At 45.3% G+C, this 26,158-nt stretch overlaps 2 protein-coding genes across 2 annotated transcripts in view; one reads left to right on the top strand and one right to left on the bottom strand.

The window, feature by feature from the left end:
* The window catches only part of LOC135911819 (protein disulfide-isomerase TMX3-like), a 52,973-nt gene extending 49,688 nt beyond the window's left edge, over window positions 1–3,285 (top strand). Inside the window, exon 13 of the mRNA XM_065444157.1 lies at window positions 2,215–3,285. Within this exon, the coding sequence (XP_065300229.1) occupies window positions 2,215–2,243 (29 nt within the window). The 3' untranslated portion in view covers window positions 2,244–3,285. The remainder of the gene's footprint in view (window positions 1–2,214) is intronic.
* Window positions 3,235–25,412, bottom strand: Gdap1 (ganglioside induced differentiation associated protein 1). Its single transcript, XM_065444158.1, has 5 exons — window positions 25,140–25,412; window positions 23,519–23,714; window positions 19,220–19,393; window positions 14,286–14,504; window positions 3,235–3,535 (listed from the first exon to the last, which is right to left on the bottom strand). Exons 1-5 carry the CDS (start codon window positions 25,395–25,397, stop codon window positions 3,330–3,332), a joined length of 1,053 nt encoding a protein of 350 aa, XP_065300230.1. The 5' UTR covers window positions 25,398–25,412; the 3' UTR covers window positions 3,235–3,329.
* Window positions 25,413–26,158: the final 746 nt, after the last annotated feature.

Below are 26,158 nucleotides of genomic sequence, written 5' to 3'. Positions count from 1 at the left end.
TACTATCCAAAGGCTTTGAGTTTGGCACATCTGCTTGGTCAGTCTTTCACCAAATAAAGTGCAGTTTACTGTTTCACTATCTCCAGGATCAGCTCACTAAAAGGGCCTAATTCCAGAGATAGTATAAGGCACGATCATGGGGGTCACATGGTGGGGGCCTCAGTGTCTTGCCGTCATCAGTGGCAGGCAGGCGATTGCTGTGGTGCAAAACCATAGTGTCTCATGAAAGCTTCGCTTCTCATGTTCCATGTGTGGGGATCTGGAACTAAAATGCTATTCTAATAACTGGTGGTGTGCAGCCACTGATGTTAAGTGTGAAAGTTGCATTTGTATTCATGGAAAACACGGGGAATGCAGGAGATGAAAATTCAAGATGATGAGCAAAATGAGAACAAAGTGAAAGCCGGAGCCAACGTTTCAGCAAGTGGACTTGTCTATTTTAAGGCCTTCAGAAGACAAGTCCATTTGTCCAAACGTTGCTTTCACCTTGTTCTTATGTTGCTCAGCGATTTGTATTCATAGGGTATTCAAACGTCTTTGCCAAGGTGCATGTCAAATGTTTTTACTTTACTTTAAGTGTTAAGTCAATTCACAAGCATTACTTTGTAAATTTTTAAAATTGCAGTTTGGTCGTTATTTACAATTATGTATTAGCATTGCATGGTGCTAATGTGCACAAGAAACAATTGTTATTTAAGGCAGATATCTAAAGAGTTGTTGGCTAAATATTCTGTTAGATGATACACTAGCCATTCTGGGCCTCTGGAATCAGATATAATGTGTTTGTGATTTTTTTCTCAAATTAATAAAAATTAAAAATTACAGGGCTTGTATTATGTAATGATTCTTTTCAGTTTACATTTTTTTGCCCTTCATCATTGGTGTCCGCATTAAGCCATGCTCTTGCTATCACAGGTATTAGTCACTCAGCTGGACATAGGATAAGAAATAAATAGAAGAGACTAGAATATAAGAAAAATAATCCTTACATATATGGCTCCAGGAAAAATGAAAATCTTTACTGACAAAGCTTTATAGCAGCGGCAGACATAAGGATCACTAAAAAATTTTACTAATACCTTTAGGTATTATTTTTATGGGACATGTCGTAATCGTAATATTGCCAGTACCCGAAAGTGTAACCTTATGCTAGCACTTAGCAGCTATTGCGAGTAGTACGGACACAAATTTTGCCATGCATTACTGCTCCAGTTAATACTTTTCTGTACTGCATTTTTTCACAGTGCAGAAAAATATTACTAACTGGAACAGCATTGCGTTTTGCTGCAGGTCTTTACTTATTTCAAGAAACTGGCGCAAAGCACAGAATTTCTAGCAGAAGTTTATTGAGATTACGCCATAGCCACTCAGTCAAAACACACAAAGTGTGGACTGCCAATTTGCGCTGTCGTCAGTGAACAAGTGCATGGAGGCGGATTTTACAGTTGTCACGGCATTTCTCGCTGAGGGTACAGCATAATGATCTGGGACGGCCGCACTAGCCGCCACTGGGTTAGTCGCGAACATGGGCAAGCATTCAAGCAAGCTCAGCATTGAGAGTTCATTTCTCTTCATGCGAGCCGTAACCTTTATGTTAATCAACCCCTTAAGTGTCATGAGAAATTTAGTAAAATTGATCAAGAAAAGTGCCGACTTTTTTATAACCTGCATTTATTTATTTTGCTTTATTTCCCATGGAAGAATATGATACGAAGAATGCCTGTAGCGCTTTTACTGACTTGAAAAAAAAAAAAATAGTAAGGTCTGTATTATTTATGTGCCAGAATTACAAGGTAGTGGAACCTTTGTCATGACAAATTAAGTTGGCATCGGCAGTTAAGGGGATCAAACGGAAAAAAAGATGCTGCTTAACTGTGAACTTGGTTTTAGTGCAGCAAAGCTCTGATGTGTCGTGCGCAACAAATGCCAGAAAGTGTGAGTAGAGGAAAGGCTTGGAATCCTTTTCTGCTCTTCAGCGCTCACAAGCATCAAAACCAAGGTTCATTTGTATTTTAACTGCGAACGTTCAGTGGCATAAGGATAGGCTTGAAGCATTGAATATTACAGAAAATAATAAAGGTAGTGATATTTTTGGCTCACACATATACTTTCAGACCTACTATTCCCTGCATCTGAATCACGGAGTTTGTGTGTGTCATGTTGTAATGTTCAACCATGCATTTTAATCGTGTGTTTAATTTTGTCTTGTTGCAGATGAGGCAAGTCATGAGAAGAAGGAGTGAGAAACACAACTGAGCCGTCATTATGTTGGGAAGAAAGAAAGCAAAAGGCATACCTGTTATGCCAATCCTAATAACCAACAAGCAGTGGACACCGCCAGATCACTGCCTGCAGTCAACGTCTCACTTTTTAGTTCTCTTGTCAGCCATGAAAATGGAGGCAGGTCAACTTTATATGTAAATGAGGCATGCAGTCAACTAGTAGAGCTGCAGTATGTGCAGGGGCGCAGAGAAAGAATAATTCTTGCTCCATGTGCAGCAGTCAAGCTGCAGCATGCATGCTGTTCCGATGTTGCTTAGGATGGAAAAAATTGTGGAGGGCTTCGAGCTTGCATTGTTGAATGAAGGAAGGATTATTGTGACAGAGGTATTTTGCTAAGCTGTACCTGTTTAGGGACCCAAGTATATATGATTGGGACCTTTGCTGTGCTCAAGCAGCTGTGTTTCAGCGTGCTTGAGTGGACTAATGACGATTTTACAAGTAGCCATGAACTGGCTGGAACTTGTACATAGTGCATTGTTTATATTGTTTTGAAGAATGCCTCAATCTCAATGTCTGGGTTATTTCATGCCAAGCCTTCTTGTTTTGAGGGGTGTGTGGTTTCTCTATTGTATTATACAACGTCTAGGAGAATGACATATTTTAAAGCAATTCACATCTCTTTTTGTAAAATTTTTACTTGTATTAGCTGCCACTTCCTTGTTTTGTTAGCATATCAAATGCATCCATCCTGCAGAGAAGCTAAATGTTTTAAAATCCTTGAATACCTACTTATTGAGCACATTTGTTTTACATAGTATTGTGAACATGTAAGAGTGCCAGCATATTGTTTAGTACATTAAACAGGATACTAGAGCTGGTTGTGGGCATTGATAAAAGACAGTTCGACTCTACTGCCTGAATAGCTCTGTGCCATCATCAATGTACACAATCCCACCATTTTTACATGTTGATGCTTGCCTTTGTCTTTGAAAGAAATGAATGCCAGCAATGTCTCTATCTGAACTTAATGTATTTGTCTCATAAAACACTTTGTCAAATTTAGCTGTGCGTTTCCATTTTTGCTGCAGTGCGTTCGAGGAACTATTCTACTTAATGAGCCCTGGGAGTGCCTTGCTAATGAGAGGGTCATGCTTCATCCTCTTGAAGTATCTCATCAGGTTTTTATGCTTCTTCTGTGTCTTCTCAAAGTAACGATCCCACAGGCCCGCCTTGTAGACTGCGTGCAGCAGTACCATGAGGTGAACATCGGCTGCTGACACATAGATAGAAAACAGCCAGGTCTGTGTTGCATCTGCAAGTGATAAGAAAAAGAATTGTCCCGGACTGGTCAATAAGCAGGACACAAGTTGGTAGGTCATCATATCGCTGCCATAGTTGATCCAGAATGAATGTGGTTAATAAACTTTCAGTATAGGTATCAAATAATAGGCTCTGTCAACTGCTGGCAGGTATTTGGTTGGTTAGCCATACTAAAAGAAAAAAAATTGTGCCTTTAAATCCCCATCCGCCACATGCACTGAGCGCTTGTGTGTTATCTCTCAAACACCATAAGCCAGCTTCGACATATAAAGTGAACAATTGCAATACATATTGAGCATATACAGTCTCTGAAAGACCATAAACAAGCTTCAACATATAAAGTGAACAAATGTAATATATATTGAGCATCTACTCCTGGTCAGTCAGACCGAACACAATGCAACACTGGAATCCCCAAAATAAGCTCACACTCTCTTATCTATTGCACCATCAATGGCGTCACTGTAGTTAGTCTCTTATCAACGCCCACCTGACAGGTAGGCGTAGAGTTAGGCAAGTTTACTTCTGTTTCCATGAACTGTTATTGTGACTCAAGTGAACTCTGGAATCGTGGCATCTTGCAATCTTGGCCTCTTTCAAGCCCAAATGACCCAACTCAGCTGCCTTTTCATACAGTTAAAGGGACACTAAAGAGCAGCACTAAATCAATGTAGACTTAAAAGTGTTCTTCACAACTATATTCATTTGTTGGGAAAAGGTTGTTTATTTGTTAATAATAGATTAGATGAGGACCAAACTACTCTCTTGAATTTCCTGGCAGAAGCTCGGGGCTATTTCGTTGGTGTGATGTCACGAATTTTTAAAGTATTTTCTCGTATATGGGTGGCACAGAAGAAGCTTAGCTAGGTTGAGTATCTTGCTCCTTCGAAGTGCCATGTTGTCTTTACTGGTAAACAATTACAGGAACCCCTACCAGACGCTGTCAAAACCCCTGATATCACACCAGTGCGGGAGCTTCAGGCTTCAGGGCAGTGTCGCCCCCATTTTTCGTTTATTGCATCTTTTATGGCTTGCCAAGCCACCGTCATGGTTAAAGTCGCTTTTTTGCTATTGCAGGGGAGTAAATTACTACACGTCTTTAGTGTCCCTTTAATGGGAGAGCAAGCTTTGGAACCATTGGTGTATTTACCGGGGGCGGGGGGGCAAAAGGGGCACTTCCCCTTTGTCGGAAGTGGAGGGACAATGTATGCCATTTGCGCCTCCACTTTTGGAAGTGGGCAATTTTGGCTCCATGCTGGAACATTCAACAAGAAGACAACAGCCGAGACCAAATTTTCTTTGTGAATTCACTAGCCACGTAAGTAATGCTTTTCTTTATTACCCATCCCCTGTTTGGGCTGTGAGGTTTGTCTTTCGTACCTTGCAGCATAAAGCTGCAGCAGGCGACGATCAGGGTGCACCATACATGCTGGCATTGCGGGGAAGGCTGGTGCTGGGCAGTTCTTGCCATAACAAATTTCACATTGCACTTCTTGCAACATGCCCACTTTTTTGGGACCGCATAATCGTACTTGAAAGTTAGTCTGCTATACTTAACCTAAGGGCGAGGGATTCTAAGATATCAGCTGCAACCAATGATGGTGTGCCTTACGGCATGAAATTGTTGGATTATCAAACGACGGAATTATTAAATCTATGTATGGGTGATCATTTTTAAGTTTTGTGGAATAAAAAAACCTTTGGAAGATATAATTCCTATCCTTGAGCTGGATTATTCGACTAGGTGGACATTACTAGCACGAGAAATCAAAACACATATCTAATTAACAGAAATGCACTAATATGAATTTCCAGGAGGACACCAGTTTCGAGTGTTCCCAAAGTGTGGGACGAAATGAGTGTTCCAGTTACTTTTGGGCTCCAATGCATAAAAGAGGATTTTGTTAGGAAAGTAACTGGAACAACAGTGCGTTTTTACGGCCAGTTTGAGGACGCATACAGTCGAACACGCTCAAAATATTCAAGTGCCACGAAAATTCCATCGTTATAACCGATAATTGTTATAACCGGATTGCTTGAAAAAATCAAAATGGGAGGATGGTAGAGCTGATGTGTGAAAACTATAATGGCGGGAAGGCCAGTGCCCCCACCACCTTCCTCCATCCGGCTGCTGATTGTGTTCACTCGTTTAACTGCTTCTTGGGCGCTCCGATCGCGTGCAACAAGCCGCGGCTGACGGCGTTAAAGAATGGCATTACTATAACAACTGCGAAGAGGTGTTACGGGTGGCAAGCGATATGCGAGCACCGCCGAGGCATCGTCTTGGTGGCCCCAAAGGGGCCCTTTTAAAAATTGCGAGAAGGCTGCCAAGGCAGCCTGACAGTTTGAGCAATCCAGAAGAAACGCTGAGGAGAGATCGCCACAAGCATCTCGCCACTTCTCAGTGGCTTGCACGAGAACAGCCTATGTCCGTCAACCTTGCACACAATACGCGACGCTTGCCGACATTTTTCTCCAAGGCATCCAAGTGCTCCACGTAGTGGAGCGGAAGGTTCCTCGCGAGAACGGAAGCCCCGGAGGGACTGAATCATCTACCGGGCCTCCTGTGAGGACAACATTGAGGCAGCCTGCCTTACCGCGTCATCGCTGTAGCCGTCCCTATCTGATGTAAGCACGTTCACGACGATCGTCTCATCAGTTGGAAGCACTTAGTTTCCAAGTGTATAGCAGCGCGCCTTCTTTTCACTGGCAACGTCGTGCATTGCCGATGATCAGCGGGCGGATCAGCCATCTTCCGTTTCGACAGTATGGACTATTTTTTAGTGTTATCACACTGCGAAACTTTCACGTACTTGCTTTAAGTGTAGCATTGTAACTAATGGCTGAACCCTCGTTTTCCCCCTCTATTTTTGTTTGTCATACGAGGCTCCCAGTTTCTCCACTGTCTTCAGCGAACTAAACAAGGCACCTTGTTCATACATGGGAAACAGGGGCTCTATTCTGGACACGCATGGCGGCTGCACGGCCGCCATTATCCGCCATGTTTACTCTCTGATTAGCTGTCGAGAGGTCACGTGTTTTGAAATTTGTGCCGGGAAGCGGAAGTATTGCAAAATGTAATTTTGCGTTTTCATCAAGATGACGAAACGTGACGTGGAGCTGCAAATGTTATGGACTAATACATTTTTTTTATCCTTGGCAGATATATTGTGATGTTAGCGCTTTAAAGAGAATGTGAGCGGTAGCGTGCAGAAGCCAGTGCAATGCATCTGCAATTGCGCGAATATGTGGTGGCGATTCAAGATATGCGCCATGCCAGCTTGCTGATTGGCTGAAGGAATATCTCATGAGGAGCGTCACAGGAAGGGCTGTTTCGTAAACGTCATTTTGACGACGCGTGACGTTTCGCAGGGCCGCCATTGCTGAGATTTTCCGCCATAATTTTTGCTGCGACGAGCCGCGCGAATTATGCTAATGGGAAGCCATATGCAATGGCAGCCGAGAGGAATGCGTATCGCCACATTTTCCCCGTCGTTTGGCGCCACGAAAATCTTTTGTTCATAACGCGTGCTCATAGTATTTGCATCGCTCTCGGGTGGTGTTGGCATTTGTGTTTGGGGCCATCGTTTTTTAAAAGAACGCGTTTATACGAAATAATATTGGTTGAATATAGCAAACTTTCAGCAATGTTGTCCACTTTTCACTGCTGGATTTCTATTGTAATCGAGATTAATGCCTTTTCGCACAATCAGACGTTATGACAACGGCCTTTTTCTAATTTATAAAAAGAAATGTACGCAAGGTGGCGCCTTGAAGTTTCCTCCCGCCTTTCCTCCCGCGGTGCGAGTAACTAGCGAAATGAACAAGAGATGGCAGCGCCGGCGCTTGCGTCGCGCTAGTGGTTATCTCTGGCGCCCGCAACGCTATCGGTGATATTCGGCCGTTTCTGAGCCAGCCGAGTCGGGCTGAGTCACTTGCGTTTCACGAAATAGCGATAACGTGGCCTAGAACGTGCGCGCATCACCACTGGTAGGTCGCGTATGTTGTCTCAAGCAAGAAAACAAGGGCATTGGCGCCAACATGCGATGACTCATTGCATTTTCCGGGGACACGCATCCTAGCTATTGAAGCAGACGACGGCTTGTACGCAGCAGACGACGGAAGCGCGAAGCGTTTTCGACGGAACAATCATACGCTTTGAGATAGCTGCTTTATTTTTACTGCGGAGGAAAACTGTTTTGCTTAACCGATAACGCTACATTCAGTGCCTTCATTTCAGTTTCTTAGGCGAAACGTCAAGTTGGCGTCACGTTACGTAAGCAAAACTGGGCCACCGGCGCCATTTTGTTTGCGTCGCGCCTACGTCACGCACCGAAGAAAATGGCGGAATGTCCAGAATAGCGCCCCAGGAGAACGGTATGTGTAACGTGTAGGCAACGTTCGAAGTAGGTGGATTAAAATGCGCCTTTCTATAACAGACTGCGTATGCAATTGGACCGGGGCGTTATGAGTGTGCTTTACGAGCGGCGTAAAAGTTTTATTGCCCTAGCATAACTACAATTACAACCGAGGTCAAATTTTGCGAACATAGGGGGAACGCTACGCCAAGTTTGTGTGCGATGTGAAATGCGTGTTGGTGAAGTACTGCTGTTGGCAAAAAAATTGAAAAACATTTAAAGAAACCTTAAGCAAGTGTTCGAAAGTGTCAAGCTGCCATTATAAGCTGCATTTCCCAAATTTTCAAGAGAACAATGCATTTCACAAACATTTTATTTAAAAAGGAAGGGGCGCAGCATAAGTAGAATGTGCGCAGGACCGAATCTCAGCTACGGCGGCCGCATTTCAATGGGAGTGAAATGCGAAAACACCCGTGCACTTGGATTTAGGCGCACTTTAACGAACCCCAGGTGGTCCGAATTTCCGGAGTCCTCCACTGCAGCGTGCCTCACAGTCAGATCGTGGTTTTGGCAAGTAAAACCCCATAATTTAATTTTAATTTTCTTAAAGTGAAATGTGTGATGATTCTTTAACGTTTCTGGCTTACTATAAACATTACGAATAATTATTGAACCCTCACTTTTGGGGGGTGTCTTAATGCGTGATACATCGGTTCGCCTGGTGTCCTGAGTGAACTAAACGAGGCTTTATGTTTGTTGACAGTAAGGACGACATAACAGGTGATGTGTAGGCCAAATTTCAGTGGGTGGTTAATTGTGGCTGTGGTAATAAATTACATATGCGCATGCTCTAAAGTGTCATGAGTGTGTCTAATGAACGGGGCAGAATTTAACATGTTGCCTGGAAGAACTACAAATGCCACCAAGATCAAATTTAGTGAAAATAGGTGGAACGCTATGAAAATCTGTGCGAAGTTAAATGAATGGGATGAAACACAGGTTCTGGAAAAAAAAAAGTCTTAAGTTTTTGACCGTGTGATATGGCCGCTATCAGCTATGCTTCCCATTGTCCTGACATAGCTGTAGCTTACAACATGTTTATATTTCGTGAAAATGGGAGGGTTAATCATGGTAAGTGCCATGTCTTGCAAAATTTTTGCGTTCCTGGTCCAGTTAGAGCGTTGCAAATAATTCCTGGACCCCCCCCCCTATTTTTATGTGTCATAAGACATTCGTATATATAGTTTATTTCTGTGAAGTCTTCAGTGAACGAATCAAGGTACGTTGGTTATAGTTGGGGATAATAAGGGGCACATTGTGGGTAATTTCGAGGCTAAGTTAGAAGCTATGGGACAAATTACGATATTTGCAGTAAATTATGCATGCAAGCAATCTGGAGCTTTATCAATGTGTTTTACAAACAACGCAGAGTTTATCTCACGGCTCTGGGGACAAAAGCGAGATCAAACTTAGGAAAAATACGGTGGGATGCTTGGTTAAAGGGCCCCTGAAACGGTTCGGACAAATTTTGTAAACGCGTGGGGTCCAGCTTAAGTAGAACATTCGCACCACAATTTAGGTGAAGCGTTACGTATTAATGGAGCTACAAGCGATTAGAAGTTACCCTCCTCCCCAGCCACGCTTTTCCTCCTCAACTCGTTCGCCGAGCGAGCGGGGCTAAGCTCCGCCTTCACTGGTCCTGCGTCACGATGCGACGTCACATCGTCCACTTCCGGTTGTTTTGGAGCCCGCCCGCGCGAAACCTCTCCGCTAGCCGCTTGGCTGTCGACCCCCAAGCGAGAGCTATAGAAGCAGCGTGCGTTGCGAGCATTCTGTTGTAGCGCCGAACGTGTCTGGTATTCCGTTAACCACAGGCAAGCTGGTCATTTCGGCAATGACTGGAGGCATAAACTCAAGCTGATGAAGGAACTTTGGCGTAGACGTTTGTGAGCGGCCTGATCGGTCTGCACGGTCTTTGTTGGCGCAGCGCTTAACCAGCCAAACAAAACACTAATATTGCTCTAACCAAGTGTAAAACATTTTAAACATGTATAAAAACAACGTGTTCATGATTACAAAAATACGCACCAGCAGCAAAGAAGAATACGCTTCGTTGCTGCTACTGTGTATGGTTGAGCTCTATGCCACCAGGTGGCTGCACCGTGCAGACCATTCACATTTGCCGTTCAGCTCATCTCGGCTCATCCCGTTACGGCACAGTCAAGCGGCCAGACCCTGTCCCCTTGCGCTTATGTTTGCCCTAATACGGGACTCGCGAAACGCTAGTGCGTTAGTAATCTTCCGGTGTAAAGTGACGGCCACAAACGCGCAAATCCTGGCGCCGATCGTATAGCGGCAGTCCGATGCGCAGCAGCCAGTTCGCTCGTACGCTGCCTTGCAGAGGGACACGATGTCGCAGCTTGACATATTGCCAGTTGCTACGTTTGCAGTACACAAGGCAACAAAGTCGAATCATAGTACTCGCGAAAAGACTGAGACCAACTCTGACCGCGGAGCTCTCGTCAAAATGGAGTACGTTGTAACACAAGCAGACGACACTTGGTGTGAGCCGGAAGTGCCTAAGTGTACTGAAAAATTGTTCTTGTGCATTCTCTTTATGCTACTTTCTTTTTATAAAAACAAATTAACTAACATTCCAACTATTACGAAGATCATTTGTTTACCATAAAGTTGGAAAATTTATCGATCACGCGCCCTGGTCAGCCAATCGGATAGCTCGCCCCACTGACGTCATATGGGTGATTTCGGTCATATGGATAGGGGCGGCTTAAAATTCCGCCGAGCAGTGCGCAGCGATCGGCAGCGATGTGCATTTTTAAAACCTTATAATAAATTACACGCTTTACGCAGAGCACTTAGATGTGTCAATTATTGATCAGAAGGACCTACTCTAACGACTCAGTACGTTTGTAGAAAATCGTCAAAAGCGTTTCAGGGTCCCTTTAACCCATTGAGGGTCGACGCCGTAAATATACGGCGCCGCGAACAGGTCCGAAAATGGTCGAAGCCGTATATTTACGGCTCCGTCTGTACGTTTAAAACGCGCGCTAATTTCCTAACTTTTTCTTGCCTGGCATGTGCTGCCACAATGTGGGAATACATGGATTTTTTTTCTCGCGTCTCGCTCGTTCAGTTTTCATTGTATACTTTTTTTTTTTTTGCTACGGCACGTCTGCTACCGCTTGTGCATTGGTGCGTTCGCGGGCGCGCGGCGGTTAGTTTCGATTTTGTTCCGCACGTGGTTTCGGCTTCTTTCGCTCGCAAAACTGGTGGCTATCTCGTTCTTGTCACTCAAAGGGTCACCATCTGTTACTCGCTCGTTTGTTGCTCACAGGGGTCCGCATACGAAGGATGCCGCCGTGCATGCGTTTCCTTTTTTGGCACTTTATTCAGAAGTTGCCTCCCATGGCTGCTCAGGGAAGCAGTACCCAGAGGAGGTGCCACGTCTGCGCCAACACCACTCAGCAGCAAAAACGTCGCAAGGACACTAGGTACATGTGCGCTGAGTGCAACAAACCGCTCTGCGTGGAGCCATGCTTCAAGAACTACCACACGCTGAAGAAGTATTAGTGCAAGAGGAACATTTGAGACTTGCAAAAAATTTTTGTGTGCCCATTCTTCTTGTGTATTTTTCTCGTGTGGACATTGTGTATAACAATGCGCCAATTTTTTAAAATTCTTTTAACTTTATTTGCTATTTTTTATTGTTTTTCATAATAAACAGTCCATATATGCCAACGCCAAAAATTTTTTTCTCACTTTACGGTCACCCTAGAAAAATTACAGTAATTTTTTTCGAAATAGCTCCCTCTGAAGAATTTAAATGTGCAATAAAAAAAATCGACCCTGGGTGATCGCATGTGGCGAAAAAAATCGACCCTCAAAGGGTTAATGTTCTGGTGAAGTAAAATGTGTGTTCATGAATTACTGGCTTTCAAAAATTCCTAGTAAGTGATTGAAAGCGTTACATGCGGGTAAGGTTTCAAATGGAGCCGTTATATACGAGTGTAATTACAGGAAACTAAAACTCTTCTTTCAACTGCTTGAAACAAACAGCATCGCTGGAAATTGGTTTGCATTTCTGCGAGTTCGCAAACATTTGCTGACATTTCTTTCTTATGAATATAACTCGTTTATATGTTGACTCTACTGGTTTGTGCATAACTTCGACAATACTATTGCCTTGACTAGCGACAAATCTGTACTGTAGAATTAGACAAATAGCATTCCCACCCTCGAGAAATAGTTGGTATGCCACTGTTTGGAACACACCTGTTTGACCAACACCTCCTAGATAAGGGGTGTGGAATATACGCGCAGCAACCACGGATGGAAGACGAGAAAGAAAAGCACATCGCTTGCAACTAACTTTATTCACAGAAAAGCAGTGTTACATATAGCCGTTCCGAACATGCGCAAACCACATCCCATCAAACGCACATCAAGTTGCACCAGATAAGGGGATTCCCAGAAAATTTCTAATCTAGTAAAGATTGAAAAAGATGTGTGTTCGTTGCCACGCCGAACCGCAGACGTGTCACTGATACACACGTCTCTTTGCTTTTTAAAGTAGTAATCCTCCATTCTCTCTCTCGTCCCAGGGCATCTGTACTCTTACCGAGAATGCAAACACCAGAAAACCTTGGCTGACACATGCAGTAATTACAATGCGCAGGCAAAGGTGCTGAAAGTTTGTTTTTATCCAAAATTTGTGCTCCTTAACTCTGTCGTTTATACTCTGGCCTGTTTGGCTGATGTAAACCCTTCCGCAGCTATATATAAGCGGGATTTCATACACCACACCAACCGAGCAGGCGGCCTAGCTTGCCTCACCCTGCACGAGGAGGGCCTTGGCGCTTTGGAACTGCGTCGGCGCAGGCCAGCCGACTTGCGTGGCGCCGAGAAGACCATATGTGCCTTGTACCTGTTAGCCACGCTGTTAGGGTTTTGTGCAACCTTATGCACGTAAGGAGGCACAGCCATTGATCTTTTATTCATTGGCTTCCTGTTTTCCCTTTTTCCCTTCACGTTTTGAAGGAGGTTTTCAGAAACTGCGACAACAGAGCTAGAATAGCCAGCTGAATGCAGCCGCGTGACCTGGTTATCGAAACTTTCCTGTATCTTATAAGGACAAGATTTCACCAGTGCCCCCTCAAGACACACGGAAACAATGGCACTCTCAACAAGTTGGGAATGAGTCGCGTTGAAGGGTAAAAATTGCTTGCGTGAGCGTGGGAAATAAGCCCAATATATGTTCTGCTCCAAGAATGTCAGGCTGAGGTGTAAAAACTGGACCTAGCTGTTACTAGGAAGCCCATGCGTTAAAGAAAGCCTTTTGGTATGTTGTCAAAATAGTGCTAAAATTTCAACCACTGATTTAGTGGTTGGTGGTCACAGAAGCGTTAGCTTGTAAGATCACAAGAAAGTCGTCAACATACCTAAGTCTTCTAGATTGCAGGCCTGTGCACTCTGCTTTAAGACATCATGCTAGTTTGACCAAAATTTCCGCTGTCAAGCCCTGCGAGACTAAAGCAGTGACCTGAAATCACCGCGGCTTACTCGGGAGCATCCCCATTAGATTCTATGACAGTCTGTCAAGGTAGCATGACGTCATGGGTTGAAGTGCACAGGCCTTGCACTATCTAGGCGTTGGCTTGACTCGTGTCGCTCTTTCAACCCAGCCCACTCGAAACCAGCTTCGAACCCGACGAAGAAACTAGGCTCAATTCTAGGTTCAACTCCTATATCTCATGTAAACGCTGCTACGGCATTGGCTAGGCACTCCATGCAAGCGCAACCAACTGATAAGCAGCATGCAAATGATAAGCCAAGTGGAATGTTGTTGCCGCTTCCTGAAATTATTAATACAAATAATTCAAAAATGCATTAGAAATATCTCAATATACAAGCGTCGCTGCTGCATTGGCTTTGCCTGCACTTATTAAATGCAAGTTTCCGTGGTCGTCTTTGGAGGTATAAGCCAATGTTTCGATCTCTTCCTTTTATAATCGTACGTCTAAGTTCACTTCAGGACGAAGGCGTCTCCCATAGGTTCAACTACCCCATTCTGTGCTAGGCGATTTCATGCCTGCCAAATTTCTTCATCTCATAAGTCAGCCTAATCCTTTGTCACCCTCAACTGCACTTCCCTACACACGGCATCACGTGTTACGCATTGCATCAGCTCCTCATATGTGGTTAATCCAAACTACACTATCGTACCCACGTTTGTTGTCTTGTCATAATGATTCCATCTCTTAAATTCCTTTCAGTCACCTTTATAGCTACGTTTACCTCTGCGACTTTACTCGAGTGTACTCGAGTGTTGGAGCACCGTGCGTCACTGCTGGCTTTTTAACCCACCGGGCGTGGTGCTGCCGGAGATCTTCCTGGAGTTGATCAACTCCTCCATGCTGTCCATGACCTTCTCGACCTCCTCAAGCTCCTTGTTGACGGCGCTTTCTGACTGAGCGAGTCCCAGGAAGGCTTCGTACGCGCGCTGCTTTTCCACGTACGAGTTCACGTAGTCCGGGTTGCGCTCCATCAGCTCGATGATCTGTGCCTTGCCCTGCTTAACCAACGCTGCGCGCGCAGCGCACCCGCGCTCGATGTTACTGTTACCGCCATTTTTGCAAGACGGGAGTCTTTGTGGGAAGACTGCCAGAAAATCCTGAAAATAGAGCGCTCAAGATAAAAGCGCTATTACGGAAAAACCGGACAGTCGCGAACGACGGACGTCAGGAAACAGGGGCGCGATTGGAGATCGTTGTTCGACACGTGCGTTCACTTTCACCTACTGAGCGCGTCGAACAACGATCTCCGATCACGCCCCAAATTAGGTGTTCTAATTTTATCGCTAATTAAATACACTAATTAATCTAATTAGCACACTTATGTGGCTATACTGACGAGGTATTCTCATATATATACCAGTTTTCAAATCGCACGAAAAGTCATTGTCCTAGGCCCTGCGACAGGAGAAAGTTTCTCAATTTCCTGCTGCGATACTGAAACTGGGCGCTTGAGGGATGCAGGTAACCACGTGCACAACTTGAAAAAGGGGTTACCAGCGAAACACGAAGGGCGCGCACACAAGGAAAAGGCGTTTTAGACACGGACGGCTTTTCCTTGTGTGCGCGTCCTTTGTGTTTCGCTGGCAACCCCTTTTTCAAATTCATCGTGCACCAACTGGCCCAAGAGCTTGCGCGAATGCACGCGCACAAGAAACGTCAGCTGTTGACGTCTTGTGGTGGTTACGGTTCGTGGCGCGCCCGGCGTGCCCTTGGCTTCACTCCAACATCGGCCCTGCAGAACATTAGCCATCACCTCTCGATGTTAACGTAAAAGGTCACAAATGGAACTATCAAAACTTTTTCAGGAACTGCAGGCAAACGCGAAAAAATAAAATGAAGGACCTACTACGGTTGCTTTCCAAGAATGCGTTCATCATGCTTTGGGAGGTGGTTATTTGTGGCACTAGGTTGCACTGTGTGTTATGGGATGGCGCTCCCCTTGCCATCGGGCCTTACCCGTACGCGGGAGCCAACCGGTACTTGGAGCGCCACTTCAAGGAGACCAGTTCGGAAATCCGTGCAGCGCCTGCGACCAGAGGCGCAGCGTCTCAACGGCAGCGTCTCAAAACGCAAGCTGTCGCGAAGGGTGATTGCGTACCGTTGTGTTAGACTGTACTATCTCATATGCTAAACGCATTAAAAAGAACAAATGGCTTTCATTTTTATTCTTGAAAAAACAAAAGACATGATATCACGCGTGGCCAAGCGAAGCTCTTGGCAAGCGCGACCAAACAGCTAGTGCGCTAAGCTTCGTTTTGGCCCATCGATGACGTGAGGGAAGCGCCCGCCACGAGCCGTAACGACCACGTCGAAATAAGGAATATGGTTCTGCGTGTCACATGCTGGGAGACATCGGCAGACGCCGACAGCTGACGTTTCTTGTGCACGTGTTTTCCTGCGCTCCTCGAGCCCACGGTTTCCATTTCTCAAAACGTTATCGTTCTGCAGGGCCCTAGCTATAATCAAGGGGAGTACGGTAGCGCGATTAAAAGACGGGACAAAAGAAGACACATAGGGACACACGCAGCGCTGTGTGTGTCCCTATGTGCCTTCTTTTGTCCCGTCTTTCAATCGCGCTACCATACTCCCCTTGAAGACGCATTACCAACAAGCCCACATTGCAACCCTCGTTAGCCTAGCTATAGGAAAACTTGTCGCGCCATTTGAAAACCGGTATGAGATCACCTTATCAGTAGCTACACTTTTCACATTGTCGGTAGCCACGTAACTGCGCTAATTAAATAAATTATTGTATTCATGTAATTAGTGAGAAAATGAGAACACACAGCCTGGTTTCTGACCTGCGCCTGTTCTAAAAAAGCACGCATTTATCTTGAGTGCTCTATTACCAGGAATTTTTGGCAGTCCTCGCGATAACGCCCGGTACTGCGTTGGTAACATAAGCGGGTACAATTTACTATTCGATCGTGCATCGACGCGGCGCACAAGCCTTTTTGAGAGCGCGTAAGCCTCTACTGGGAGCATGGTTTAATCTGACGATTAGTCGTGGAAAACGAAGGGCAAACTTCTATTTTTAGTGTCGAACCCCAAGGTGACGTCACGGAGGCCACGGTACATTCACGCATCGGGCCATTTTAGCTGTCGGGATGGTTATTAGGCTTTGGAATGTACATAGTCCTCCTGCACTGACAATACAGTCACGGAAAGACGCTGTCAGAATCCTTGCCCGTCACAATTAAGCGGAAATTTTAAGGTGGCGTCGGGTCTCGCATTTCTCATTTTTGCGTAATTTCTGGCTTCTCAAGCTTCCGCTCGCTGTAAGGCTGACCTGTCTGGTGGTCCAAAAGTGTAACCTATCATACTTGCATTACATAATATTCCTTTAGCGTCCTTTTAAACATCACTATAGCGGCAACCAACTATAATAACGATGCCTGACGCATTTCAGCGTCTGCGTCGACCGACCTGAATTAAGACGGGAAATGAGTTATGCTAGAATTCCTCCCATCGATGTACACCCCGGATCGGCCATAACTATGGTTGGCCTGTAGGGAAAAGCCACCGTTACGTGACAGCGCGGCTCATATTGCAAGCTGATGTGGTGCACGAAAAAAATGGAGCCGCTTTAATGTACAGGTGTTTGTTGTTGTATAGCCGTCGACCATGTCTTGCTGAAAGCACAGATTGTCATCTGATTGCGTTTTTTGAGAGAGAAACCACCTGGGGACATGGTGTGCTGATGGCTTCTTTTCCGCCGTGGAGTAGTATTGTTCAAGGCCAGAATAACGTAGCGATGCCATTCCAATTATTTTCCTTTTCGCGCTTCGTCAACGGTCAAAGCGGCGTTCCGCCTGTATACATTATCACTAGGGTCGGCCAATCGTGAGCGGTGGATGACCACGAAGAATGGAATCGAGCGAAACAGTTACGGTATAGTGCTTAAGTTACGGTGTCCGCGGCGCGAGATGACTCCTCCAGTGTTGCCACATCTACATGTTTGTATGGATATGTTTGTATGGATAATTCTAGATTTCTTGCGGATAGAAGTGTACGAAAAGTATTTGCAATCTCAAGATTTTTGTGTTGTTTGTACCAAGTTATATTTATATAGTGACTTTCTGAGTAGCTCTGTACAGAAACGTTTGTAGCAATCGCTTTATTGTTCCCAGCCTCAGCTGAATGTACGTTCTCCTGTTTTTTAAGAATATAGGCCAAATAATGGGCAGTTGTAGGTGCGTTTCTAGAAAAATAGCATCGGATTGCAATATTGCACCCTTGAGAGCTCTGTATTTTTATTGATATTTCTACAAACGTTCAGCTTGTCATATCAAGAAGTAGCGCCATTCGCCGCAGCTCATACACGAGGGCAGCGATGGGATAATCTTTCCCGCGTTCTTCCCGGGAAATTCCTGTACGCATTCCTTCTCGCAAAATAAAGAAAATCGAATTCTCGGGTTTTAAGTGCCAAACCCACGATATGATTATGAGGCATGCCGTAGTGAGGGACTCCAGGTTAATTTTTTCCATCTGGGGTTCTTTAACGAGCACCCAATGCACGGGTGTTTTTGCATTCGTTTTTCTGCGTGGCTTGCAAAGGCGCCGTCTCGCGCTCTGCGCTTCACAGGAATCGACTAGTTTTTCGCACTTGTGCTGGCTATTTGTGCCGGCTCCATGCGCGTGACGTGAAAGCGTGACACGTGTGACGCACTCACGCTGCATATGACGGGCCGAGTCCTCCCTCGATAAGGGCACGCTGGGTTTGGTTTGCATTGTCAGCTTTTTATCGCCAGACATAGATAGGTGTACCAATACTTTGCAGACACGATCACCATCGCATGATCTACGCACTACGCTTGTCTGTTTGCGATGCGCAAACCTAGTACGAGGTGGGGGCCTATGAGCGCCCCTCCCTCCCGCCGCCCCCTCCACTCTCCCCCCCCTCCTTTTTTTTTGTCAACTCACTTTGCATGAACCAAGTCTTCCAAAGATGCCATATACGTACACTGCAAATATTAGCTAACCAGCTCTTCCACTTCCCACGGCTGGGAGAGCCGTGGGAAGTACAGTTCAAACGTTAGCAAAATAAATCAATAAATAAACATCAAAATTTTCCTCGATGGAAAGGTGCCTTTACCCGCCACGGTGGCTTAGTAGAGGCGTTCTAGAACGCTGGTTGCAGGCGCTTGATTCCTCATAACCCACTGTGCAGTTGGGGACGTTACACCTCATAACTTAGTTGAAAAGTGCCTCTTGTTTTCTTCAAAAAAAAACAACAAAAAAAACAAGTGTATCAAACGATGAAATGTTGATTCATATGACAGCTACCTCAAGCACAAACAAGACAAATGCGTCACGGGAACATGGAGACTCGTTGAACGGTTAACGAATAAGGGAAGCCTCAGCCCGACGCCAACTTGTCGAAACGTCGGCTCAAGGCCGAGGCTTCCCTTGTTCACCCCGCCGCTGATATTGTCAGGTACATTACTTTAGGTTTATATTCGAATCATTTTATTCTTGGTAGTATATTCATTTGTACAGGGGGATCCTTTTTTTTATGTACGTTAATATTCAAGACAGTATAACTTCAACATTTCTACTCAGCCTACTGAGGATAAGCGAAGGATATATATTAATGAAAGGTTGGTCCACTAGACTTCATGCCAAATTTCTGCTGCTGTGAGCACTTGAATACTAATGCGGTATCTCCAATAAACGTGGACGTACATAATAGTACGTGCTTGCAGCGCGTAGTGTGCGACTCACCGGCCTTCTTCTTCTGCTCCTCGTCTGTCATGCTGGAGGAGACGGCCATTTCTGGGTGAAACAGGGTGCCGTACACGATCAACGGGATGTTGATTTTTCCGAGTTCCTTGACTAGGCTTTCCACCGAATTGCCGAGGTCGGTCCCTTTGTCGGGGAACAATTTTCCTACCGGATCTGCCGCGGCACATGGGAAGAGAGCGCTGCGTTTTCCCGTTTATGTATATTTGACTATTTAAGCAATTACTTTAGCTGGGCACATGCTGAAATTGCTGGATTGCGGCCGATTAATCGTTTTTCAAGGTACTCCACTTTGCAGTATTCCCGACACTATTGCACCCGTTTCAGGTATATTGGTCCGCAAAGTACCTGCCATGAAATGCACTGGTGTTCCACATAGTTTTGTCCCGAGGTGCGTATCAGGAAATCTTTTTTGGAAAAGTCGAATGCCGCAATGTTTCGCCGCAAGCTTGCTGAAGGATATTTTGGAATTGGTGTTGCTTTCGGGACATGGCATGAGCCCTTGATGGCCGCATGTTTTTTACAGTAATTCTTTTTCAAGAGAAGCTTGTATTGCCTCACTCGTGTCGGCGTCGGTGATGGTGTTGCCGCACGAAAAAACCCAAGTTGCGCGAAAATAAAAATTGTTTGTCGGGTTTCGAGACCACCACGCTAACCGAGTCAGCCACTCTAGGCTCGTCATAGGCGCCCTTTAAAGCGGGTTTTATATCACGAAGAAGTAGACGCAGCGCAAGGTGCGAGCCAATCACAGGCGTCCCCTCTCTCCGGAAGAGGGAAAGAGTGTGTTCGCTCGCCTCGCGCCCGCCGTTTCCCGCCAGTTCAGGCCCGGTAGTCAGATGGAGAGGCCGCGTTCGGTTCGTTCTGCCAAAGAGCAGAACGCTGAAGGAACGGCAGGCGGGAGCGGGCTGCGCGTCGTGCGTTCGGCCGAAGAACAGGCGGCGTTTGATGAACGCCGCCGGGAACTCGCTCGAGAAAGGGCTCGTCGTCGACGTGCCGACGTCGCCGTCAGGAAGCGCGAAGCCGAGGCGTTACGGCAACGAAGAGCCGCGGATTCCGAGCATCGCTTGCACCCCTCTTCACAGTAGTGGAAGGGCGGTGAATTTTTTTAGAGGTCTCTTAGTAAACATTATTTAAGAACTAATAAATGACTATGAATGCCCGCCAGCGCGAATAATGTGTCTCCGGAAAAATAACCTCTTTATCTAAGTCAGTTGCTAAGAATTAACCGAAGTCTTCGTTAATACAACGCAATTAAGGTATGCCACCTTCCCCCTTACCGCCGTTTTTCGGAAAAAAATATATATTAAAAAAGTCGTGGTGCTAGAACAGAAAGCCAAGAAAAGTAAAGTCAAGACAGAGCCACTCTTCTGCTTCTCGTGCTGCGATTCACCGGCTCTATTAGAGTGTCATACTAAGTGGTTGTTTATTTAAGGAAGAAGAAGTAAGCAAATAGCTTTTCGTGGCTATGAACTGTCTAACTGTGCCTGTTGACACCCGAACGGTGACCAGCAGAGGGGGGTACAAAGTGCGCTGCCAACGTTCCTTCCAACAATCGGAATGTGCCAGCGTTACGTTTAAAGCCACTAGCGTGCGCGCGAACGTCGTGGATACTGCGATCTGCCTGCGACTTGCCGCAGTGGCGGAAACCTGAGAGCATGCACCGACTTGCTGGCGCACACACTGATCGGTGTGATAGTGCGCGCGGTGGACTTAAGCCTGTTTCACATGATTTGATTTTCGTCGCACCGGAAGGGCGATTTCCGTCGTTTGCGACGAAAATTGCAGTGCCGTCCTCCGATTTTCGGCTGTGACCCACCGGTTGGTTGCAGTGGTCGCTGCGATTTTCCGTCGAAATTGCGCGGTGAGCTATTTCGCCGGTTTGTTTTGGAAAATTGCGTGTCGCTCAACAAGTGCAATATGCGGAGACGTGGGTTGCCGAATTCGCTACGTACGCGAAGGGAGAATAAAAAAAAACTTGTACTGCACATTCCATTCTCATATTTCTATGCGTTCGCTGACACGCTACGCAGCAAGTAAAGTGCATTTTCACGTTTGCTTCGTACGCCTTCGCGAGTTGGGTGTTCGATCCCCACGAGACGACATGGCTTTTTGGGGTGTCACAATTTTATTTTGTTGAGTAGCATACAAAAATCGCCGCGTACAGAGCACCTTAAATAACTTGAACCTCGGCAAGGGCAACTGACAAGGCTGTAAAGTACCCGAGGTTCCAACGTTGTGCTGAACGCGGTACTGTTCAGTTGCATTTTCTTGTTGGTTTCCAAGCGTGACTTTCCCGATCCATCTTGAAGGTTATAACGTGGGGTAGTGATAGGAAATGACTTATGAACCTCTATAAAAGCCTTATACGTACACAATTAGACTGCGGTGCCATAGTGTACCAGTCTGCAACGCTCAGCGCCCTAAATATGTTGGATCCCGTCCACCACCTACGCATCCGTTTGGCCACAGGCGCCTTTAGGACAAGTCCTGTGGCAAGCCTCTACGTAAAGACAAGCGAGTGGTCACTCCATCTACAAAGGACATACTCCAGCTTTACATATTTTCTAAATATAAATGCAGGCTCTGAACATCCGTCCTATTGAACCGTAAACGACATGACTGTATAGTGCCACGCTCATTCAGACTCGACCTGCAGCGAGAGAACCTTTCTCGTTGCGTGTGCGGATTCTCAGCAAAGAAGTGGATGTACCACCCCTTGAACAACGTCCCTCGCCTACAGCAAAGCTGCTACCGCCGTGGCAGTGGCAGCTCATGGAATGTGACACATCGTTTATTGAGGTCATTAAGCACGCCCCAGAAGCACATAATAAGATGCTGTTTTCAAAACTACAGGCGAAATAAGCCCGGAGCACTGCACTGACGCATCAAGATCACATGCTGGCGTGTCTTATGCAGCATTCGAAGCATCTTTCTCAGAATCCGATGTTTTACGGCTGAGGCATACGCAGTGCGGTCGGCTGTTAAACATATTAAGAAAACAAAGATACAAAAAAAGCACTTACATGCACTGACTTTTTAAGTTTTGTAAGATCGTTAAGCTCGTTTCATAAAAGTAAAAATCAGGTACTAAATGATATATTTACTCACTTCTGTGTGCAAAATACATGCTTAATCAGCATGCCACAGTATGCTGTATCCCTGGACACAGAAGCGTCCAGGGCAATATGCTCGCTGACGAAACCGCCACATCAATAGCAACAAAAGCCACTAACTTCTCTATAGGTGTCCCTGCCATAGACTTAAAACCTTCTCTACAAAAAACACAAACTTGGGCGCTATTGGCAATGCTTATGGGATACTGAAATATCTAATAAGCTGCATGTTATAAAAGCACGGTTGGAAAATTGGCCACTGTATAAAAAATATGGTAAACCGAGGTCATCATCTGTCGACTTTGAATCGGTAACAGGTATGGAACACACTTGTACCTGTTGACTGGTGACGCGCCACCTATATGTGGTACATGTGTCGCGACGTTAACTGTCCTTCGCGTGTTGCTGGAATGTCATGCGTTGGAGGCTCACTGGAAAAAGACACGTATACCACTGTCAACAAGTCCCACTACATCCGGCAATGTTCTTAGGGAGTGACCCACTCTTTGATAGTAAATCAGCCTTAGCTTTTTTAAACGGTGTTGGTGTACTACATGTTATACACCGAAGAGATTTGTAGCACATCCTCTCTCACTGGAGGTTGCTGATAGGGCAATACGCTTCTGTAGAGCACATACTTCTAGGTCCTTGCGTTCAAGGGTCCTGTTGAGGCATTAGTGATACTGACACCCATATCTTTTGTCTGTCATCATCTCGGTGCATATCTTTTTTGACCATAGCATGTCTCATACCTCTCGTGCCATTCTCATAGATTTAGTATATAATATTTCAGATGATGTGTGTGTTTTTGAAGATGCTGTGGACATGTACTATACACCACGAATATGCTGCTTATTTTTGATGTATTGACTGTTTTGTATTATTTTGACTTAGTGTTCGTTTTGTTGTGCCGTTTTCGTTTTATTTCTCCCTCCCTATAATGATTGCCATTAGAGGGTTGACAATAAATAAATAAATAAATAAATAAATAAATAAATAAATAAATAAATAAATAAATAAATAAATAACGTTTTGCGTTTTTTTTGCGCTGTTTTCAGTTTGGAACTGAGATCGCGTGACAATAAGTGCTCGCACACCGTGACAGACCCGTACAGTGAAACTGTCTACCTTCGCTGCACAGGTGTGTAGGGAGATATGAGCTCATTACCTGTGGACGGGAATATCTGGTCAATATAGAGCATCATCTGGTCCACGTCCGTGAAGACGCTGTCACCATGCTTGAGCACGGGCAACTCTCCCAAGGGGCTCATATCGAGAAACCAGGGCTCCATCTGCTCTCCGTGCTGAACATCCATGATTCGAGGCATGAAGCTGATTCCCCTTGTGTACAGGACCAGTAACATCTGCATGAGCGTGCATCTGGTTCAACCCACTGGGTGAAGCCGTTATCTTGAGCCCAGATTTACAGAGTAACATGTATTTCGCGCAGTCGACTTGAAGAAGGTGCGCATTGAGCTTAGCCACCATCCACTGTAAAGGATTTGCGTTCGTTCATTCAGTATGGTTTCAAGGAACAAAACAAGGGATAAAATGGCCTTAGGAGGCGGTTGCTGTACAGCAGTGTTATAAATTTATTCATGGAAAAGGGCTGTGTATATGCATAAACGCTTTAGGAAGCGCGTTAATTAAAAGTAGGAAGAGAATCTTTCTTTACAAAGCAGCCGTTGCTACAAGTACAGCGGTCTAAAACTCATCTATACTTCAGCTTTCCATGCGTAGAAGAAGAATTTATTTTAGACCCGAGGGCAGCACAGAAGGTGGGGAGCATGCAGATCTATATGGCGCTATGCGATGCTAAAGAATGGGTGTTTTAATACCTAAATGAATTAACAAATATCGCGCCGTAATCTGGATTGATCACTTTCGGAGATTTTACTTCTGTGGACGCTTATTGGCTAAGTCAGAGGGTATATATTGCTGTCGCTCTTATGAGGCATCGCGGCGGATGCCATGTCACGAAATAGCCAAAAGGAGTTAAAAAAATTATCAATAGAGAATTCGGCTTCCTGAAATGGGGTGCCTTCGCAATTCTATAAGATAAATCATATATGCCGAAGCTAAGCAAAAGTTGTGAGACGATTGCCAGAAATCCTTCTAGCTTATACCAATCCGCAGACAAACACTCCTATGCATGGAAGTACTTCCAGCGTGAAAGCGTATACTTATCTGTACTGCTTGGGGATATTCACAGCTATATCAAGCAATGTGTATTCTAAAACAGGTAAAACACTGCACGTAACACGCTGTAACGGCTGGAAGGCAAACAACAACACAGCGGTCATTCCGCACCACGCTAGGTGTGATGTTATTAAACTGATCAGCGAGGCATCGATCGGCCCGGTGACACTGGACTGTCTTTTGGCAGCATTCGCCGAATCCAGTTGTATTCGCTTGATGTACTCTGAGACTTGCTTTTTTCGCATCGGTGCAAGAGCGAACACGCCCTTGCGCTTACGATAATAGCGTATCCGTAAAGCACCCTTCATCGCCCTTATATTTTGAGGGAATTTGAATCAGTGTGATTCTGACATTCACTCGCGCGTGTGTATAGGCGTGCTTGAGACGATTTTCCAGCTTTATCGCGTGCTAGCGGCTTACATTTTTGTATACGCTGCCACCGACTCAAACGTACTAGCTATCGAGGAAAACAGTTCTAGACAGCGCGGCAAAACCAACGTGACCGGAAGTATACGGCTTCCCCAATAGCTGGTAGCAGCTCGGTAGCACTCGGTGTCCCCGGCGCATACAGGCAGAAGAGGCAGGCTTGCCTTTCGGGAGCCGATGGTGTTGGGGTAGTAGAAGAGGATGAGCTGCTCGTTGGTGTACGGCATGGCGGCCGGCGGCGGCCGCGGTGGCCCGCTCTCCCAGGGCCTGAGCGCTCCGGCGAGGCCGGCCCACGCTGGCCCGTCTTCCTCGTCCACTTCGGGCTCTGGGACGCGCCATGCGGGAACCGGGCGCTCCGCTCCACCGTACGCGCCATTGCGGGACGCAGTAAAGGGTCCAACTCGTTCCACTTTCTTTGGCATCCCGCTGATCGTGATGCTATCTTCAATTTATTAATATAATCTTTTTTTTCTATCTTGTCGCCATTACCTCTTTTTCGGATTCTTTATGTCCTGATTTCTTTTTTCTTTAACGAGGCTTTTCTTCCGTTTAACTACTCTTGTCTACTGCGTATTCCTAGAAGGGTGAACTGAGCGAAATTTCTTCATGTAAATTCTTTTCGTCTTGCTGCTCAACCTTGCATCATTATTCAATGGTTAATTTTGTTTTTCCCTTCCTGTATAAATTGTAGTTACATTTTTTTCATACCTTCCGATAATTAGCCTATCCTCTGTAATGGGTACGTGCCGTTGATGGAGGCTAAACAACGACATTTATAACAATTTTTTTTTATACAGGACCGGTCTCGCACCTTCACGGATTTGTCATATGTGTAGGGAAGATGCGACCACAGGTCATTTATAAATATCTTGTCGACAATTCAGTTGCTTAAGAACCTGAGAAAAACCACTCCGCCTTCTTGGATTAGATTTAACTGTTAAAAACGTACTATCGGTGGGTGCCTTTACCCTTAGGCATAGCGACGGGAAGATTAGTGCTGCCATCCAAGATTTTCTTTTAGGATCAATGAGATGTATACTCTGAATACAAAATTTTAAGCCTCCTTTTCTTTTACCAAAATTTAATTTGAATTATTTTATTCTATGGTTATGGTAAAATTTTTATTTTCATAAAGTCATGCAGGCTCTCAACCTCTATCTTTCGATTGTAACTTACCTATTAT

Source organism: Dermacentor albipictus, chromosome 1 (assembly GCF_038994185.2).
Source record: "Dermacentor albipictus isolate Rhodes 1998 colony chromosome 1, USDA_Dalb.pri_finalv2, whole genome shotgun sequence".
Classification (NCBI taxonomy): Eukaryota; Metazoa; Arthropoda; class Arachnida; order Ixodida; family Ixodidae; genus Dermacentor; species Dermacentor albipictus.
The sequence above is the reverse complement of the archived record's forward strand: the minus strand, read 5'-3'. Positions and strand labels throughout refer to the sequence as shown.

Excerpts from the sequence above, each read along its gene's own strand:
- Gdap1 (XM_065444158.1), bottom strand. The coding sequence starts at position 25,397 with ATGCCAAAGAAAGTGGAACGAGTTGGACCCTTTACTGCGTCCCGCAAT. Across the intron at positions 19,394-23,518 it reads CCAGATATTCCCGTCCACAG|ATCCGGTAGGAAAATTGTTC; the intron begins GTAATGAGCTCA and ends GTGCCGCGGCAG. Across the intron at positions 14,505-19,219 it reads GGAGCAGAAGAAGAAGGCCG|CGTTGGTTAAGCAGGGCAAG; the intron begins GTGAGTCGCACA and ends CTGCGCGCGCAG.